Raw genomic sequence first — 20,411 nt, 5'->3', positions numbered from 1 at the left:
AGCCCAAACTACTGCTGCCGCCGCCCACCCTCCCAGCCGCCCGAGTCCTCACATAAACAAGGCCCGCGTCAGTCGGGCCGATCAGGGCCCCACAATTCAAAAAGGAGAGGAGCTCGCAAACAGAGCTCCTCTCTCTGCAAAGTCTCGGCCGCTACTGAGGCTTTGCGCGCAAAGGACGCCTGGGAGTTCCGCCGGAGGCCCGGTATACCCGCCGGCAGGGGACGAGGCCGGGTAGACCGGGCCTCTGATCACCGGAGGTCCGGTCTACCCGGCCTCGTCCCAGCGTGTAGACCGGGCCTCCGGCAGAACTCCCAGGCATCCTTTGCACGCAAAGCCTCAGTAGCGGCCGAGACTTTGCAGAGAGAGGAGCTCTGTTTGTGAGCTCCTCTCCTTTTTGAATTGTGGGGCCCTGATTGGCCCGACTGACGCGGGCCTTGTTTAGGTGAGGACTCGGGCGGGTGGGCGGCGGCGGCAGTAGTTTGGGCCGGTTTGGCCCGTCATCGGCCATTTGGGGTTGGCTTCCTTAGCCCGAAATCGGGCCTTGTGTTGGGTGGGTGGTTGGCGGCCGTGGCTGTGGCAGTAGTTTGGGCCGATTTGGCCCCTAATCCAGGCGCGGGGGGGGGCGGCGGGGGCGGCTGGTTTCCTGCCGCCCCAATTTCTACACAAAATACGGGCGATGGAGGGGGCAAAGCGGCGGGAGGTAAGTAAACCCTCCCCGCCCTTAAAGGAACCCCCTCCACCCGGACCGAACCGGCCAGGTCCGAACCGGTCTGGAGAGTTCGGAGGCCTTTACAATGGCCTCCGGACCGGTTCGGACACACCCCTAGGGGAAAGAGCTCCTTGATAAAAGCAGCCACTCCACTACCCCTCCTAGAATCTCTACCCTTGCGAAGAGCCACACAGCCAGGCAACACAAAATTCAATTCCTTAGTAAGCGACATCTCATGTATACAAATTAACTGAGGGGGTTCCTGCAGAATAAAAGTACTTCAGTTCTTGACTGTGTGCAAGTAGACTATGTGCATTCCAACTTAAAATCCTCAGACTGACCACGATGTTGTTGGTTGTCCTAATAAACTGCATAGTCTCTCCATAGCCAAATCCTCCACATCCAAATACTTTCCTGCCGCCCTCAGAATAATTGCCATCTTTTCAGACCTCCTTTCAATTTGGTCGTGCAGTTAACCACTTGCACCATAAATGCTACAAACTTCTCCTTTGAAACAACCCTTATACTAGCCACCCCCGAGCCTCCCCTCCAGCCGAAGTCAGAGGTGAGGGAGAGATGGGCGCTGAAATGGGGATCAGCACCTCCAGCCTGCTCTGTGTAAAGTTTGACAGCATATGAAATCCCTTGCTTTACCCTGAGAGACTGAATCCCAGGCTTGCCTAGCAACTGCACAGTGCCTAAAACCAGGGCTATGATCTGCCCCCCTAATTATAGCATACTGGAGTCTGATAACTCTTATGCTGTTCTAAGGGGTGTTGCTTCCCACATCTCCCACATTGCATCTGACTCCGACACACAGCTGCCACATGTCCCAAATTTTGACATCGATAACATCTAAGTGGAGGGGGGATGTTGGCTGCACCCAAAACACCTGAAATCCTATAATCACTGTCTCAGGGAGGTCTCGCCCCTTGATCCAAAAACAGACATAGGCAGAAGGGCAAGATTCCCCATCCCGTCTAAAAGGTAATCACCTAACCTCCACAACCCGTTCCTCCTCCAAAATCTTCTGAATCCAGCCTTGGAGATTCCAAGCAGCACCCCCATGATCACCCCCTTTTTCTCCAACACAAATCAAGGAAACTGATACTGCACCTTGTTCTTACCCAAGGAAGTAAGCCGCAACTTCTCCACCTGTTCCCTGTTCTTATATTCAACCATCAAATCACCCTGCATTCATCTCGCATACTCCATCTCCCCAATCGACTTCCTCAGCCACTCCACCAGCTTCAGTGCTTCCCCACTTGTGAGACAGTTCCTGGAGAGGCACCCACCACGTCCAAGTCTTCACACTGCTCCTCAGCTCGTGGGCTCCCTCCTCAGCTCCCTCCATACTTCTGAGGTTGGTGTGGGATGTGGGCAGGCCAGCTGGCCAGACACTCTCTCTTTTTAGGGAAACCAGCATCCAAGTAGAACTAGAATAGTCAAAATCATTCAGCTATTAAAACACTTAAGAATTTGGAGATTTATTCAAGTGTTAATATAAATGAATCACATTTTCAATAATATTTATTTTATGTAAAGCAATTGTGCCTTCCCTTTCAGCAGGGTGTCTTGCCTTTAGTTCTCAATTATGCACTCATAATTAGTCAAAAATGATCTGGTTTCCCCCCCCATGAAATCTTCTTCCGCTGATGCCAGATCCCCACGAGTGTGGTTAATAATGTGCCATTCACTATCCAATGGCTACAGCAAGCCATTAGTTTGAAGCTTTGGGATTATTTTTTAAAATGTCATTATTAAAAATGGGCAACTGAAAAATGAGACCTATTTATCTCTTAGTTTTACAAACATGCAATTAATTGGTCTAAATTATAGCTGGTTCTAGCATCATGGATTATTTATAGCATAAACGAGGATTTATTATTCCGCTTTGCTTCCTGGAATATAGCACTGGCCAAGTTTTGGCATTCTATATTACATCTCTATGACTGTTATAGCCATTTTGCAAAATGATGAATGAGAAGGGAGATGAATGCAAGGAGTTCTAGAAGATTTTATTTTATTTTAGATTTATAGCACATTTTATCCACATAGGCTCAGGGTGGGTAACAACCTTGTAAAAAAGCTTATGGTTAAAAATGGTTTTCAAATAATACATGCAAAACAAACAATACACATTTTTGAAAGTACTACAAAATACTTTTTTCTTGTCCATTAAGGGCATTTTTGCACATTTGGACTGTTTATGTAATAAATGTGTTGCCATTTCTCATTTTTGGTGCATAGTCCACACATCTTCTCTTGCAATTACACGTTTGTGGTGATCTTGCAACTCAGCACACAACCACAATATCTCTTTCTGGGAAGATTATCTCTTACTGGGAGGACCATCCCTGCCCTAGGGCATAGGTATTAATTACTCTGGAATATGGTTACAAGTTTATCACAGATGTGTATGCACAAGAATCATGCACAAGAATCACAGTATGGCATGGGAGTTGTATAGTTTGTTACAATGAACTTGGGGTTAATTACAGACCTGCCTTCCACAGAAATGTGTGACGGTGGCAGTCACATTACACCAGGGGATTTGGGGCTCAGGAAAAATCTTGCATGAGCCTTTACTGCTATGGATAATAAATTACTTAATTGTAGATTTATTTGTTCCATTTTTGTAGCTCACACTTCTTCTAGGATTAACTCAGGAGGTGTGTATGGTTTCAGCCCTGCAAAGTAGGTTGGGCTGAGAGAGAGTGACTGGGCTAAAGCCACCCAGTGAATTCATGGCTGGGTAGGGATTTGAACCAAGTCCTAGTCTGCCACTCTAACCACTACACCTAGCTGAAGTTCTCTGGTAAGCTGTACTTGATTGACTCCATCACCAATGCATTAAAAATACAGGCACAAAATCCCTCACTTCTGCAAGAGAACATTTCCTTGGCTGCTATTTCTCAGGTTCTGTTTGTCAGCTTGCTCTCCTGCCTGTTTTCTTTCTTTGCCTGTCTCGCCATGTCAACCTGCTCTATCTCTTTCCCGCCTATCTGTCGTCCTTCTTGTTCATACTCATCTCTGAGCTTTTGGCATTTATGAACTTGCCATGTTACTGTCTGGTCTTTTTGATCTGACTTTCAGTCCAACTTGATTTGAATGTGACCCTTCAAGGATTGCCTTGACTTGCATCCTGTTCTGAAAAGTCCCCAGTCAGAGCAATGAACTTCAGTGCCAATTTCAGATTTAAGAAAGTTCTCTGGCTAAATGACTGGTGGTTAAAATGTCACATTTAGTGAGCTAACTACATGAACAAGAATTATGTCACAGTATATTTTTATTTCCTTCTAGCTTATAATTATGTCTCATAATTTTACTTCCATCCAGCATGTTAAATAAGCTACAATTAATTTATTCTTAATACAGATATTAAAAATGTTACCCAACCAATCCTTTACAGATCCTTAATCACTGTAAAAAAGCACATTGAACCTAATTTGATCCTAAGGACAATATCTGTGCATTTCCCTTGCACAAATGTGATTATTTCTGAAACTTGAGGTTTTTTCATGTTTCCCTGTTTTATTAAAGAGTGGGGGTTTGCTGTTGCTCTTTGGCGGTGGGTGGGCGTTCTTTTATTAAGAGCTGCAGTGGGTGCCTGGATCACACTTCATATTTCTGACCAACTGATTAATAATTCTTATGTTAGTTATAAAGAGCTGACATCTCACCTCTACTCCCATCCCCAACACAATCCATATACCGAAAACTAGAACCATGACTGAATAAATCCGCAGTATGGATTGCATGGGTTGATTCTTATCAACTCTGAAATAAAATATGCTATTGTAGACACAGGTCACAATTGAGCCAATATGACATCAAACCCATGATTACAAGATGGACTGAATGCAGAAGCTGACTGCATGTGGTCTTCTTAGCTTTTAAAAATTAGCTTTGGAAGCCCCTGATCTGGCCTGGGAATGTGGAGTGTGGCAAGGAGAGAACTTTTTCTCACCCAGAAAAATCACCTCTCCCAGTAGAGAGTAATAGCAATTTGCTACTGAATTAGCAATTTCTTCCCTGTGGTGATTTGCTGCAAATTACGCATTTGGGGATGAATGTCTACTTCATGGGAGTGACTTGCGGGTGAAAATAGTGCAGCAGGAAAATATGAATCCCTTCCTCGCTGTGCACCACATTCCCAATTGGACGCCCTGTGACTAATTTTTAAAGATAAAAGGACCACTTCTGCTCAGTGTTTCTTCTAATCTTTTCATCTGTGCACCGAATGAATTTTGTTCTGGGCGGCAGTATCAAGGCAGTGTGTGCACATGTGCATTCAGAATAGGTCCTTCTGAGTGGGATCTAAAATTAACTGAGTGGACATCAAAAGGTTTGTGCGCACACACATGTGCATGCCTTAGAGGGAACACTGCTTCTCCTCCACCCGTGCATTCTATTGTAATGATGGGTTTAATGACACTTAGATTTCTTTCAAGCTTTCATTGCATAATGAAAGAAAGGTAGAGTATAATTATAATACTAAATAAATAATCTATCAGTGATATCAATTTGTGTAAGTGTTCCTAATTCTGTGCTGGATTGTGAAAGAGTCTTTTTACATGCTACAAATCATGACACTAAAAAACAAAAAGAAGCAAGAGGAAGAGAAATCTCAAGGGTGATGCACAAACCTATACAAAACCTATACAATAACTGGTTCATAAGATCCTTTTTCCAGATAATACTTGATACACTCTTTTCCTTACAAAATTTAAGCTTATATTAAACAAGCTCCCCATATCCTTCATATTAGGGATGTGCTGTAATGCATTCTGGATGGCGAATCGCAAAATGGCACTTCCCTACTTCATATATTAATTCACTGGGGGTTTGTAACACACAAGGTAATTTCTAAACTTTTAAGTTGCATTACAGAGTTAAATAATCTTGTCTGTATTTTGTGTTTGCCACAGGGAATGTTGTTTTAACATCTCAGCAAAGTACAGTAATGCTTGTTTATTAGAATAATTTTGAAATGCTACAAATATTTTATGTCAAGCAATGCAGTAAGAGTAAGAGGGGTTCAAAGCGTAGCACTTTGTATTCTGCTAATACTAGCTAATTCTTTCTGGCATGTGTCTGCTCGAAACACTGTAATGTATTTATACCAGCATTTGCGTTAGTGAATTTAAAAAAGACATCACAGCAAGAAAATGTAATGTAAATTTTAAACAGTGCTTCTTGGGCTGCATTACATTATTATGCTTGCCTTGTAATAACCCCTTTTTTCTCAGGGTGTTGTGAAAATGATTTATAATTGCATTTATGTTTTAGATTTTTCATTGAAGCATCATTGCTATCTGGTGGCTGTCTTCTAATATATAACTTATGGTTAGCAATTAAACTGTACCATGCATGTAATTGCAGGGGGATATTTTATTATTTCAACAGGATAAAGATGTTCTGGTTTCAGAGCTGGACACTGCAGCTAGCACAGCGTTCAAGTTCACTGCGGAAGCTGGTGTGTGATGCTAGGACCAACTTACCAGTATTAACATTGTTCACCAAGGTAAATACTAGATTGTTGAGTAAACCAAACAGGGTGCTCCAAAATGTAGATTTGAAAGCCAAATTATAAAGATGTGTAATAAAAAATTAAAGGAGGGATTTGTCTAAACGTGTAAATGAGATGTTGGAGACTTTACGACAGCTACAAGCACACAAAGTAATTTTGCCTGCTATAGTTCAGATTGGATTGCTATTGAACAGTCTCCCTGAGTATTTTGAGTCTCTTGTCAATGTATTGGAAGCCAAAGATGGTTTGAGTTTGCCGTTTGTAATAAACAGCTTGGAAGACTTCAATTTGTGCAGGAGCAATGGGCAGCAACTAAAGTCAAGTGAAGAAAATGCTTTTTAAATTTATCAAAAGAACAAAAAGTGTTTTGTCTCTGGGAGTCCCAGATGCATTAAGGCTCAATGTCCTCAGAACAAAGAATTTGCAACCAAAAAGGAGGTGAAACCTAAGCATACAAAGAAAAATGCTTTGAAGCAAGGAGAGAATAAGTCGGACAAATATAAAATGTGTGTTGCTAATACAGAGAAGAATTTATGAGCTTGTTCTACAAAACATAATGTTGGAATTTGTATTGATTCTGGCGCAACTAGCAATTGGATTAAAGAAAGAGAAAGATTTCCCAAGTTAGACACAAACTATAAGGTTCTAATTTTTCTAGTTGATGGGAAGCAGATGTTTGCTGAAGGCAGAAGTTCTGCAAGGCTACACTGAAAACTGCAAAAAGGAGAAACAGTGAAACTGACTATTGAGGATACATTGTTTGTGCCCACACTTTTGTCCAGCCTGGTGTCAGTTAAGTATGCTACGGAGAAAGGTTATGAAGTGAAAATCAAAGGGAAACAGTGAGGCTTTACACACGATCAACATGTGGAGCCTAACTGGCCTTGGCGGGGAGAGCCGGCTTAGCCCACTCTCCCCACACATGAGCAGAGAGTCATCCCTGAGCAGCCGCCCACATGACTACTAGCTCTGTCACGGAGCTGGTAGGGGAGGCAGGGATCGGGGGCCACACGGCCCCTGAAAGTCCCAGGATGCTCCACGTGAGTGCATGGCTTGTTGTAGACTCCCGGTCAGGGGTCTGCTTGTGTGTCGCCATGGCGTGGAGGCACACGATCAGTAAAACAGGGTTAGCAGAGCAAGCACTCCACTAACCTTGTTTTAGGGGAGGGGTTCTTAGGCGGGCTAGCAACCACTGAACCACTGGACTTGCCCATGAGCACAGAGGTTATAACGATTGTGGGAAACGGGGCTGGGCTCCCTTAGCCGGGTTTCTTAGCCTGCGGCACCTGTCCCAAGAACCCATGTGTGGCACCAGCACACACATGGCATCCACACATGCAGTCGCCATTTGCGTGGTCAGCATGGTGTTGCTGACCACGCAAAAGGCCATCTGCATGCCGGTGCCAGGTGTGGGTTCTTGGGAGAAGCAGGAAGCTGCATGCAGTGGCAGAGAGCAGGTAAGGGCCTGCTCTCCTTTTTAAAAAGACCCTGTTCCCCTCCCCTTGGCACCAAACTGTTTCAGACCTTGTCTGAACTGGTTCAGTGCTAAACCAGTGCATGAACCTCGGTTTGTGCACTTCCCTACACAGCATCCCTCCAGTGTTTGTTGGTGGTGTCTACCTGGTGTTCCTTTTTATACTGTGAGCACTTTTGGAACAGGGAACCATCTTATGTTGTTCCTTTTACTATGTAAACCACTTTGATAATGTTTTTGTTTTTTAAAAAGCAGTATATAAATATTCTTAATAATAGTATGAAAATGGAGGCTGTGCTTTTGGCTGTCAGTATTGGTTGCTGCCAGTTTTGAGTGGCTAGAAGGCACTGATAAACCTCCTCTTTACATACTTATCTGATCCATAAGGGATGTCTGCTATTAGCCATCATCCCAGCATCATCTTGAGACAAATAATCAACTTTATCTGACAACATATTATTGATTATTACATAGAAGCATAGGAAGCTGCCATATACTGAGTCAGACCATAGGTCTATCTAGCTCAGCATTGTCTACACAGACTGGCAGCGGCTTTTCCAAAGTTGCAGGCAGGAATCTCTCTCAGCCCTATCTTGGAGATGCCAGGGAGGGAACTTGGAACCTTCTGCTCTTCTCAGAGCAGCTCCATCCCCTAAGGGGAATATCTTACAGTACTCACACATCAAGTCCCCCATTCAAATGCGACCAGGGTGGACCCTGCTTAGCTAAGGGGGAAAGTTATGCTTGCTAACACAAAACCAGCTCTCCTCTCTTCTAGCTCAGCTCAGTGTTGTCTACACTGACTGGCAGCAGCTCTCCAAGGTTCAGGCAGGAGTCTCTTCCAGCCCTAACTGGAGATGCCTGGGATTGAATTTGGGACCTTCTGCATGCAAGCAGATGCTCTTTTCACTGAGCTATGGCCGTATGTCCTAAAGGAAATATTATTACAGTGCTTACGTTTTGTGCTTAGAACAGTGCTTACTTGTAGTCACCCATCCAAATGCAATCCAGGGTGAACCCTGCTTAGCAAAGGGGACAATGTATGCTCACTCCCGCAAGACCAGTTCCCCTTCCTTTCTTGTTATTAATATTATGATCAGTTTAACTCCAGTGTTTCCCTTCTGTCAGGGCTGCTGCACACGTAATATGTAGTTCCACCTGTGCTAGTGCAACAGAACTTCCACTGAAAGCAATGGAAACTCCATTGCACAAATGCAGGCACACATTGCTGAGCTGTTGCACAACTGTGCTCCTGCACAAGTCTGCAGGGGCCAGATTCTACTTGCACAGCAGCCCTAGCAGAAGCGAAATGTTGGCATCATTATTATTATTATTAATTCGATTTCTATACCGCCCTTCCAAAAATGGCTCAGGGCAGTTTACACAGAGAAATAATAAATAAATAAGATGGCTCCCTGTCCCCAAAGGGCTCACAATCTAAAAAGAAACACAAGATAGACACCAGCAACAGTCACTGGAGGTACTGTGCTGGGGGTGGATAGGGCCAGTTACTCTCCCCTGCTAAATAAAGAGAATCACCACGGTAAAAGGTGCCTCTTTGCCCAGTTAGCAGGGGATGTGCGGCATGAGGCTGCACATCCTATTGGCACTTTTTAGAATATGTATGTTTTGCTTTTTGACAAAGAAGTTCTCAACGTGTTTTACATAAAGGAAAGACAAGATGCTTCCTTGTTTCGAAAGGGTTTGCAAGCTAAAAAGAAAAGCACAAGGGAACACCAGAAACAGCTACTGGAAGGGCTGCTGTGCTGGGATGAAAAGGGACAGTTGCTCTCGCCCTGCTAAATAGAAGTGTGAAGTGGTTCTTTGTTGGCCCACTCCTCATTTCATGCAGATCATAACTTGTCTTGATATCATGGAGCCTGAGCCTCTAATCAGCTCACTCACAAGAGCAGTATTTTTGTCAAGGTGAAAAATGAATTTTTGAAAATGAGGAAGAAAATGTTTGATAGAAAAGATTATTGGTCCTATGGAGTGAATGACAAACTTGGTCCCAGAGTCTTTTATTTAGCTAATATGACCCAATTAAGCCAAGTCAAAGCATGACTGGGAACATTGTTCAAAGCCGCTCCTTCTATGAGGAAACAAGTTGCAGGTCTATCTCTGCCAGCTGGCTGTGCATTTTATAATCCAAAAGGCCATGAGGTGGTGAATAACGGGATTACTTTGAGAGGTTAATGACTAAGTGTGTGTGTGTGTGTGTGTGCTGGTGGGGGGAGAGTCTTTTGTGATGTTTTAGCACATGCTGAGTCTTATCAGGTCAAAATTTTAAGGGCAAATTGTCACTAACAAACTGGAAATAGTGTTTTAAGCTGGGCCACTTTTGTTAAATGCATGCTTATGCAAGTGTGTGATTTGTGTATTTTGGAGGGAACATGCAGGACCACTGCAATTGCCAAGCACAATTATTTCCCTAAAGTTCAGGCTTTCTTGTAATAGCCCAATATTGTGTTCTCAGCTTGGGTCCGTGCAGTCCCACTTGGGATAAGTCTTTAAGTAAGGGAAGGAGTGCTGGACAAGGGTGCATTGAAGGGATAAATCTGCCATTTCACTTCTTGCTGCCCAGCAGGTCCGACTGTTTCTTCTATGGAAAATGCAGTTTTCCACTTGCAGAGGAAGCAATTGAGCACTCTTGGAAGGGCAATTGATGTTCCATCAAAACTCCTTAAAGCTAGGCTGCTGAGAATCATACCAGTAAGAGTATTGTTTTTGGACAGAGTTCCCATTGGAGCGACATCCCTTAGAGCGACATCTTAGAATAGAGCATTGTGAGTTGGCGACAGTACTTTGTAAAAGAAACAAAGAGCTGCGTTATCTACTTGTGTTGACAAAAAATGAACTTTTCTGAATACATATAAACCTATACTGAAGGTTACTTTCCCCCTACACTAGCTGAATAAAAATTTGACTTCTGTGAATTTTGTATTTCTGAGATTTGACAAGAGGAGGTGTGTCCCACGTGGCAAATGTCCAATTGTCAGCTTCCCATCTTCCCAGTTAGGCACTGGTCCACACACAAGGGAACCTAGAAGTTCAGGAGAGAAGCTGATATCTCACCCTTGCTGTAGGGAGCCAGTCATGTGTACAGCACAGTCCATGCCTGTCCTTTATATGGCCTGTAAAATAGCAAGGGCTGTCAAAAGGGCCTTCCCTGCAGGACGAAAAAGCAGTGAAACTCTACTGCCAAGCCTGTCAAGCAGAACCATCTTGAAACTGTTGAAAGGTTGTGTCATACTCTGCATAGCAGACACAATTTCATTTCATCTTACTTGTGCCTGCATGGTGACTTTGTGATGTCTGAATGGAAAATGTTCATCTGTAAACATGTAATCATAGACAAGTGCAGTTGCAAATAATTGTGCCTTCCCAAATGTACATTTTCCACATTATCGTACACATGGTGTGAATGGCAAAGAGTATCCCTCTTCTTTCTAATCTATGTACTCCTGAGAATTGCACTATATGTTACAGGGTAGAAGCTATCCAGGAAAGTGTGTATCTGCTGCTAATCTAATGTGTGAGTCAGGTACAAGTCTTTTTCACATAGTACAGACCAGGCCTGCTCAATTTAGGCCCCCCAGCTGTTTTTGGACTATAACTCCATACTCTCCAGTCACAGTGGCCAGTAGCCAGGAATTATGGGAGTTGTAGGCCAATATCTTCATGATTATTTATTATTATTATTTCTTGTTTACACAGTTAGACAGGTGTTATTGGCTGGTTTGTTTTATCCAGACATCGAGTCCTTCCCAAGGACCTGGGATGGCTGAAATTTTATTATTATTATTATTATTATTATTATTAATTTATTTATTTATTTCTTGTTTACACAGTCAGACAGGTGTTATTGACGTTTGTTTTATCCAGACATTATTATTATTTCTTGTTTACACAGTCAGACAGGTGTTATTGACTGGTTTGTTTTATCCAGACATCGAGTCCTTCCCAAGGACCTGGGATGCCAGAATTTTATTGTCAATGGTTATAGATATCGTCGCAGAATATAGGCTGTTCCCAGTAAAGCTGCTTTTTGTAATTGGCTGATGGTGATTTCTGTGGCCCCTATGGTGTTGAGGTGCTCTTCAAGGTCTTTTGGAACTGCACCCAGGGCGCCAATTACCACTGGGATTATTTTGGTCTTTTTCTGCCACAGCCTTTCAATTTCAATTTGTAGATCTTTGTATTTGGTGATTTTTTCTATTTCTTTTTCTTCTATTCTGCTATCCCCTGGTATTGCTATGTCGATTATTTTCACTTGTTTTTCTTTCTTCTCGACTACAGTTATATCTGGTGTATTGTGTGGCAGATGTTTGTCTGTTTGTAGTCGGAAGTCCCATAATATTTTTGGATCTTCATTTTTGACAACTTTTTCAATTTGATGGTCCCAGCAATTTTTGGCTACAGGTAGCTTGTATTTTTTGCAGATGTTCCAGTGTATCATCCCTGGTACCTTGTCATGCCTTTGTTTGTAGTCAGTCTGTGTGATCTTTTTAAAACAGCTGATTAGGTGGTCCACTGTTTCATCTGCTTCTTTACAAAGGCGGCACTTGCTGTTTGTTGCTGATTTTTCAACTTTTGCTCTTATTGCATTTGTTCTCAGTGCCTGTTCTTGTGCAGCCAGTATTAAATCCTCTGTTTCTTTCTTCAAGTTGCCATTCTTAAGCCATTGCCAGGTCTTGGTGATGTCTGATTTTCCACTTATATTGTGCAAATATTGACCATTTTTATTATTATTATGAAGACCAAAACAATCCCAGTGGTAATTGGCGCCCTAGGTGCAATTCCAAAACACCTTGAAAAGCACCTCAACACCATAGGGGCCACAGAAATCACCATCAGCCAATTACAAAAAGCAGCTTTACTGGGAACAGCCTATATTCTGTGATGATATCTATAATAATAACAGCAACAACACTGATAATAAAATTCAGCCATCCCAGGTCCTTGGGAAGGACTCGATGTCTGGATAAAACAAACCAGTCGATAACACGTCTGACACTGTAAACAACAACAACAACAACATCTTCATGAGGGGCCTCAGTTGAGCAGCCCTGGTATTGACTGTGGCAATACACTGTGAGAAACTGCAGTTGGACCCAATTGTATGGTACAGGTGAAACTCGGAAAATTAGAATATCGTGCAAAAGTCCATTAATTTCAGTAATGCAAATTAAAAGGTGAAACAAATATATGAGACAGACGCATTACATGCAAAGCGAGATAAGTCAAGCCTTAATTTTTTATAATTGTGATGATCATGGTGTAAAGCTCATGAAAACCCCAAATCCACAATCCCAGAAAATTAGTATATTACATGGAACCAAGAAGACAAGGATTGTAGAATAGAACAATATCGGACCTCTGAAAAGTATAAGCATGCATATGTATTCAGTACTTGGTTTGGGCCCCTTTTGCAGCAATTACTGCCTCATGCGGCGTGGCATGGATGCTATCAGCTTGTGGCACTGATGAGGTGTTATGGAAGACCAGGATGCTTCATTAGCGGCCTTCAGCTCTTCTGCATTGTTTGGTCTCATGTCTCTCATCCTTCTCTTGGCAATGCCCAATAGATTCTCTATGGGGTCAGGTCAGGCGAGTTTGCTGGCCAATCAAGCACAGTACACTGTATACTTTTCAGAGGTCCGATATTGTTCTATTCTACAATCCTTGTCTTCTTGGTTCCATGTAATATTCTAATTTTCTGGGATTGTGGATTTGGGGTTTTCATGAGCTGTACGCCATGATCATCACAATTATAACAAATTAAGGCTTGACTTATCTCGCTTTGCATGTAATGCGTCTGTCTCATATCAGTTTCACCTTTTAATTTGCATTACTGAAATTAATGGACTTTTGCACGATATTCTAATTTTTCGAATTTCACCTGTATGTGTGTGCACCTGGTGAAAAATTTTGTAGCTGTCTCTCATGTTACAGGGTGCAGACAGGTGCATACTAAATATCTGGCATGTCTCTCACAGTGTAATTCAAAAAATATATAGGTTGGTGTAAACAAGTACCCTTCCCATTCTGCTTATGGAATCCTTACCACAAGCTAGTCTTGTGGTAGCGAGCATGAATTGTCCCCTTTGCTAAGCAGGGGCTACCCTGGTTTGCATTTCAATGGGAGACTACCTGTGTGAGCACTGTAAGGTGGCCACTCTGAGAAGCAGAGCAGGGCCTAAGCAGGGGCTTCCCTGGTTTGCATTTCAATGGGAGACTACCTGTGTGAGCACTGTAAGGTGGCCACTCTGAGAAGGGTTTCCCAGGTTCATTCCCTGGCAGCATGTCCAGGTTGGGCTACAGGAAGAGAGCTGGTCCTGTAGTAGCAAGCATGCATTGTCCAATTGGCTAAGTAGGGCCTGCCCTGGTTTGCATTTGAATGGGAGACTACATCTATGAGCACTGTAAGAAATTCTCCTCAGGGGATGGGGCCACTCTGGGAAGAGCATCTGCATGCTTGTATGTAGAAGGTTCCAAGTTCCCTCTTTGGCATTTCCAAGATAGGGCTGATAGAATCTCCTGCCTGTAACCTTAGGGAAGCCTCTGCCAATCTGTGTAGACAATACTGAGCTAGATGGACCAATGGTCTGACTCGGTATAAGGCAGCTTCCTATGGTGAATGGGCTAATTCAGTGTTTCCCAACCTTTTTAATCCCAAGGCATGTGTTCTTAAGTGATTTTTTTTTAACTTAAAAAAATTGGGGCCACTGTCCCCCAATACAGGCATACCTTGGGGGGGGGGGATTTGCAGTGGCAAAGCCATGTTATCTATTTATTTATTTAATAAATAAACCACGCCATCCAGAGGCTCTGGGCGGTGTACAACTTTTTAAAAAGACATAAAACCCACAATTCAAACACAATACTAAAAACAATATAAAAACAACTCAAAAACGATTAAAACCATTTAAAACCAATTAAAATACTTTTAAAAAACAGCACTTTACACTTTATATTCTGATTTTTATTTGCTTGTTTTCACTTAATTCCTCCTCCAGCCTTGCATCCCTCCTGGAAACATCCCTTGCATGTCTCCTGTGCATACAGGAGCGAGTCAGCACAAAAAAGGGTTTAAATTCCTCACTTTTGGAACTGACCCACTCCCTTATGCACTGGGAGAGGCATGTCCATCTTGGTGCATTATAGGGCGAGTTTAAACTTGCCAGTTTTGGAGCGGACTCAAAATGAGTCAGTGTGGCACACTGGGCAATATTGTATGGCAAAATAGTGTGCCATAGCATACCGGCTGGGAAATGCTGGGTTAGCTCATTCACGATTAGGAAAATTCTGTTGCATGCCTTAATGTAATGTTGCAAACCTTGGTCCATTTGATCCTACTCTGGTGCAACTGTTTTCTCTTTGTGCCACACTATGGATTGAGCTATCATTAAGGTAAATGGAGGATGGATAGACCTGTCTCCTTTGCTCCTAACTCCCTCTCTTATGAGCTAAAAAATCAAGTGACATCTTAATACATAACTGGCTATGGCAGTGATGAAGATCTTGTCATGATCAGTTGTTTCAGATATGTTAACCAGGGGGCACATGTGTCCCACTGCTTCATTTATTTACAATCTGATTTTTTCCCCTCCTTAGAATCCATGCCCCTTGTGTGATGAAGCCAAAGTGGTGCTTGACCCATATAAACACAAGGTAATATAACACAGTCCTATATTTTTACGAATGTGTGCAGCAATACACACAGTTTAAACAGTAAATCGGAGATGCTTTCTGGAGAAGAAAAGGACTTTGATTTTATTTGCATCTGTTGCTCTTCTTCAAATAACTTATATTCATTTCTGGCACTGATTTCCATAAAACTAATCTCCAGAAAGCATTTCCAAATTTTGTTATTTACATACATTGGAAAGTAGCACCAACAATGATCGTTGGACTATTAAGGAAAAGAAAAAAGAAACCCAAATAGTCATCTTTCAGACTCCTAGTGCAATTTCCAACAAAATAATTGCCTGAAAAAAGTTGTGATCAGGCATTTGGTTTTTTGTCACTCAGAAATACATCCTCACTGTATTCCCCACTGGGTATACTGTTATATACACCGAATTTTGAGTTGTAGGCCCATATGAACCTGCCAGGGTCCCCACTTGGTATTCCAGGCCCTGCTCATGGCCCTATCACTAACAGAGATCCAATTGGCGGGAGCTAGAAACCGGACCTCTTTGGTTGTGGCCCCATGACTTTGGAACACCTTTCCAGAAGAGATCTGCCATGTTCCCTCCCTCGGTGTTTTTAAAAAGACAACTAAAGATGCATCTTTTTAGAGAGACTTTTAAATGTTTTATCTCCTTCTTATACCTGATCGGTTTTTAAAAGCTTTTTTAAAAAATTTTTTTTACCTGTAACTTTTAATTTGCAACTTTTAAAAGAGTAACTTTTAAATGTGGTTTTAGCGTGATCTTTTAACCTATGTAGTTTATTTTCTATTTTATATTGTATCCATCTTATTAATTTTGTGAGCTGTCCTGAACAGTAGTGTACTGGAGGGCCAGGGTATAAATATTTTCAATGAAAATTAATAAGCAAGCTGTTGGCTAGGTGGGCTCCACAAGCTTTGTAAGACTTTCCTGAAAACCTCAAAGTAACTTTTTGTGATGAGGACTAGGGATAAGCCCAAATGGACTCAGGCAGTTGTGGGCAGCACGGGGAACGGTTCACTTAAAAAGCAGATAAACAGGTCCTTACCTTCTCCTGCGCTGCTCCACTGCTTTTCCAGATGCGGTGCTCGCTGTATAAAAGACCGCACATGGCTGCTCTGCTCCCTGCAGCCTGCACGCGGCAGTGGCACACACATGGCCGTGTGCACAACAGCCATGTGTGTGGCCAGCATGGTGTTTCTGACCATGCAATTGGCTGCTGTGCATGTGTGTCGCTTAGGAGGCAACAAACCAGTTTGTGCACATCCCTAGAGAGGACACCATTAGTACACATTGGTGCCTGTGGGCCTCTAGGCTAGACTGGCTCATAGCACCAATCTGTCGCATAGCATAATCCAAGGGATGTGGGCAGCAGGGAGAGCCCAAGCTATGATGTATAGCCTAGATTACAGGTAGATTAAAAGTTCAGATTCTTTCCAGAGACTGCAGATTTTATTTTTTTTAAAAGTGATTTACACCGGTGTAATTGACTTCTGGAATTACTGGTTTGAGAACTGTTCCTCAAGGACCTCTTCATGGTAGCACACCAGCAGTTCCAAGATCCCTGTACTCAAACTTCCTGTGCTTCATAAATGCTTGCTGGAGAATTAGTAGGTACACTTGACCAAAGTTGCTGAGCAAAATCTTAGCTATTGCTTTCTAAAGTCCGCTTTAGAAAACAATCCTGATCCTAAGAATGTTTAGAAAACATCCTGATCCTAAATATGCTTCCTTGAAAGCATAGCCCAGTTACCTTGGTGCCACTTGTTGTGAAGTATTTGTGCTTGTGAGCTTAAACAGATGAGCTATTTAATGCTGGTTGTCTTCAACAGTTTGTTTTGCAGGAAGTAGACATCATGCTTCCAGCCAACTCAGTCTGGTATGAAAGGTACAAGTATGATATACCTGTCTTTCATTTGAATGGGCAATTTCTAATGAAGCATCGAGTGAACACAGAAAAACTGGAGGATCAGCTGTTGAAGCTGGAGTTGCAAGACAATGATGGCAACAGGTGAAGGAAAAATGAAGCAAACTGTGAACTTGCAGGAGTATCTAAAGGATTCTGTATTGCTGCCTTTACTGATAAGACTGCATCAATTTCATGAAATTCAGCTGTTGTGTAACTTAATGAAGCCCATAAGACTTTATAGCTATGTTCAAGCCCATCAGACTCTTTGACTACTAAATAGCTTGACTTTTTAATGAAGCAAAAAGGCTGACAGATACAGTGAAATTTTCCTCTGTTGTTAATTAGCCTTTTGCTAACAATGAAGAAGTGTGACAGTTTTGTCTGCGTATAGCTTTGCTTGTTGACTTTAATGATGCATTTCAGCTTGTCATATTCAAAGGGAAAAAGAAAGTAATGTCCTAGGTGGAAAAGACAATACTTTTTCAAAGGCATCTGCTTGGGATCTTAGAGCAGCACTGTAAATTTTCTGACACCTGGATGTAGTCGATAACCCCTGCCTCCCTGCACAAGATATATAGCACTGATATGTCTATGTAATCATGTATATTAATGGTAAAGTCTAAGTTTTTTGAAGCGAATATAAGCGACATCAGATCAGAAATGTATTGGTGTAACTGAACTAGCAGAATTCCAGTTGTCCCTGAAAACAGATTGAATATTCTGAATAGGCTGTTTTGTCCCAGCTTTCCCTTTGATTCTGTACTTATTAAAAGCTATAGGCCCACATGATGTGCAACGCAATAGTGGCATTGCCAAATGGCCAGTGCCGCCATACACACTGCAGGTAGTTGCGCAGGAGAGCAGTTGCACAACCACTTAAAACAGCCTGCCTGCAGTTGCAGAACACAACTTCCATTGTTTCCATTGGAAGTGTGTTGTGCAACTTCAGGTATGGTGTTTTAATGGTTGCACAGCTTCCCTTTTGGGCCACATTACCAGGGCTGCCTGCAATATGTGCAGCACCGTTGGCCAACTGGCCAACGTGTTGGTCACACGGTCATTGTGTTGCACATCATGTGGGCCATACAATTTTCCTTGTAAGTCTGCTAGCTTAAGATAGCATAGTTTGTTTTTAGACTCAAGCAAAACCCCTTTTAAGTAAAGTGCATATGAACACATAGTTCCTTACCATGATAAGGGCTGTTCATATTCTTCTTTTGAATTGCCACCATGGGGATAGGATACAGGACTTTCTAACATTGTAGAAACAAGGTAGCATCCAGTCTCAGTTAGTCAAGGTTGATTTGTCCCATTGATTTTGGTGTTACTTAGTCAGCTTAAGTGGCACAGCGGGGAAATGCTTGACTAACAAGCAGACGGTTGCCAGTTCGAATCCCCGCTGGTACTATATCAGGCAGCAGCGATATAGGAAGATGCTGAAAGGCATCATCTCATTCTGCGCAGGAGGAGGCAATGGTAAACCCCTCCTGTATTCTGCCAAAGAAAACCACAGGGCTCTGTGGGCGCCAGGAGTCGAAATCCAGGAGTCTGGATGCTGCCCAGGAGTTTTGGCTAAGGCCTTTGGATTCACTGGACAGAAGGAAAGCCCTATTCACACAGCTGAAAAAGAGATTCATGTACAAAAAAGAAGTTACATGAAGGAAGTCCTACTGAAACTCAGTAGTCCTTTAGAGAAACTCTTCAGTAGTAATATTGAGTAACTTAGTCTAGATGTCAGCCAAGATAATTCCTTACACTGGCTCACATTCTGTGTGTTAGTATGGCAGAACAGAGCAGTGTACCTGCAGAAACACTTGGAATTCAGAGTATTGCTGAGCAACCAAATTCATGTGGCATGGGAGTGATTCTTGCTGCTCTCATATCCCTCCAAAAGTACTTTTTGATTTCAAAAGTATGTCCCTGAGAGCTGCGTGACCCTTGGGGACATATTTATGAAGCCAAAAAAACACATTTGGAGGGAAGAGAGAATGGTGAAAATCATTCCCCTCCCTTTGTACATGCATTTGGCTGCTCAGCAACACATTAGCTGAGCTCCAAGACAGCATTTCTGCAGGTATGCTGGCTGCTCTGTTCTGCTGTACTAGTGCTATGAAGAATATGAGCCATTTGATACAGTAAATCTCATTTAAGTTGCTGGAATTGCACATTGCTTTTAGTTAAGAAGCACATGGGACTGATCTTGACAGTCTCATCTCTGCTAGTTTGGCTGAAGAATGATTATTTATTTATTTATTCGATTTCTATACCACCCTTCCAAAAATGGCTCAGGGCGGTTTACACTGAGAAATAACAAACAAGTAAGATGGAACCCTGTCCCCAAAGGGCTCACAATCTAAAAAGAAACATAAAATAGACACCAGCAACAGTCACTGGAGGTACTATGCTGGTGGTGGATAGGGCCAGTTACTCTCCCCCTGCTAAATAAAGAGAATCACCACATTAAAAGGTGCCTCTTTGCAAAGTTAGCAGGGGTTTATGAATCATTTATCTTGGCTGACATTGTTTCTACATTATTTATTTATTTATTATTTTATTTTACTCTTCAACAAGAAGACTTAATTAGTAAGTTATGCCTTGTTAAATATAAGCAGCAACCATGAGGTAGAGACCCTACATGACAGTCCTTGATGTGGTTGGCTTTTACTCCCACAAACATGTAGATAAAATAAATTGAGTGGCTATCACATCAGAGGAAGTGCTCTTACTTTAAATGAAGACTTCTGTGATGCTGTATACAATCCCAGTTAACTCCATCTTTGAGATATTTTTTACAAATCTCTTTTGTAAAGGAAACTGCTTGAGGGGCTCTGTTTTCCCAGCAAACTGGAGAGTATTTTAAAAAGGATAATCTTTAATGCTGAAAATTAAATATTTCAGCTGCCAGTTTAGTTGTTAGCTTTTTGTAAAGATCTTTGGAAAAGACAGAATGTTGGTAAATGGAGATTAATATTCCTTTTATGTACTCTCCCTGGCTCCTTAAATCCTTCACCCCTCTCATTCATCTCAACTCTTTGATTCCTTTGATTACAATTTGTGTTCTTTTTACTAAACACTTTGAACAATTAAACACATTACAGTTATGAACTCAT

The 20,411-nt window shown here is 42.3% G+C and overlaps 1 protein-coding gene across 2 annotated transcripts in view; it reads left to right on the top strand.

Annotated features, from left to right (window-relative positions):
• The window catches only part of C2H5orf63 (chromosome 2 C5orf63 homolog), a 29,551-nt gene extending 9,140 nt beyond the window's left edge, over positions 1 to 20,411 (top strand). For both annotated transcript variants that reach the window (XM_053292241.1, XM_053292242.1), the window contains exons 2-4: positions 6,119 to 6,236; positions 15,334 to 15,390; positions 17,225 to 20,411. In XM_053292241.1, the coding sequence (XP_053148216.1) occupies positions 6,126 to 6,236; positions 15,334 to 15,390; positions 17,225 to 17,407 (351 nt within the window). In that variant the 5' untranslated portion in view covers positions 6,119 to 6,125 and the 3' untranslated portion in view covers positions 17,408 to 20,411. The remainder of the gene's footprint in view (positions 1 to 6,118; positions 6,237 to 15,333; positions 15,391 to 17,224) is intronic.

The sequence above is a fragment of the Hemicordylus capensis genome, chromosome 2 (genome assembly GCF_027244095.1).
Source record: "Hemicordylus capensis ecotype Gifberg chromosome 2, rHemCap1.1.pri, whole genome shotgun sequence".
Classification (NCBI taxonomy): Eukaryota; Metazoa; Chordata; class Lepidosauria; order Squamata; family Cordylidae; genus Hemicordylus; species Hemicordylus capensis.
The sequence above is the reverse complement of the archived record's forward strand: the minus strand, read 5'-3'. Positions and strand labels throughout refer to the sequence as shown.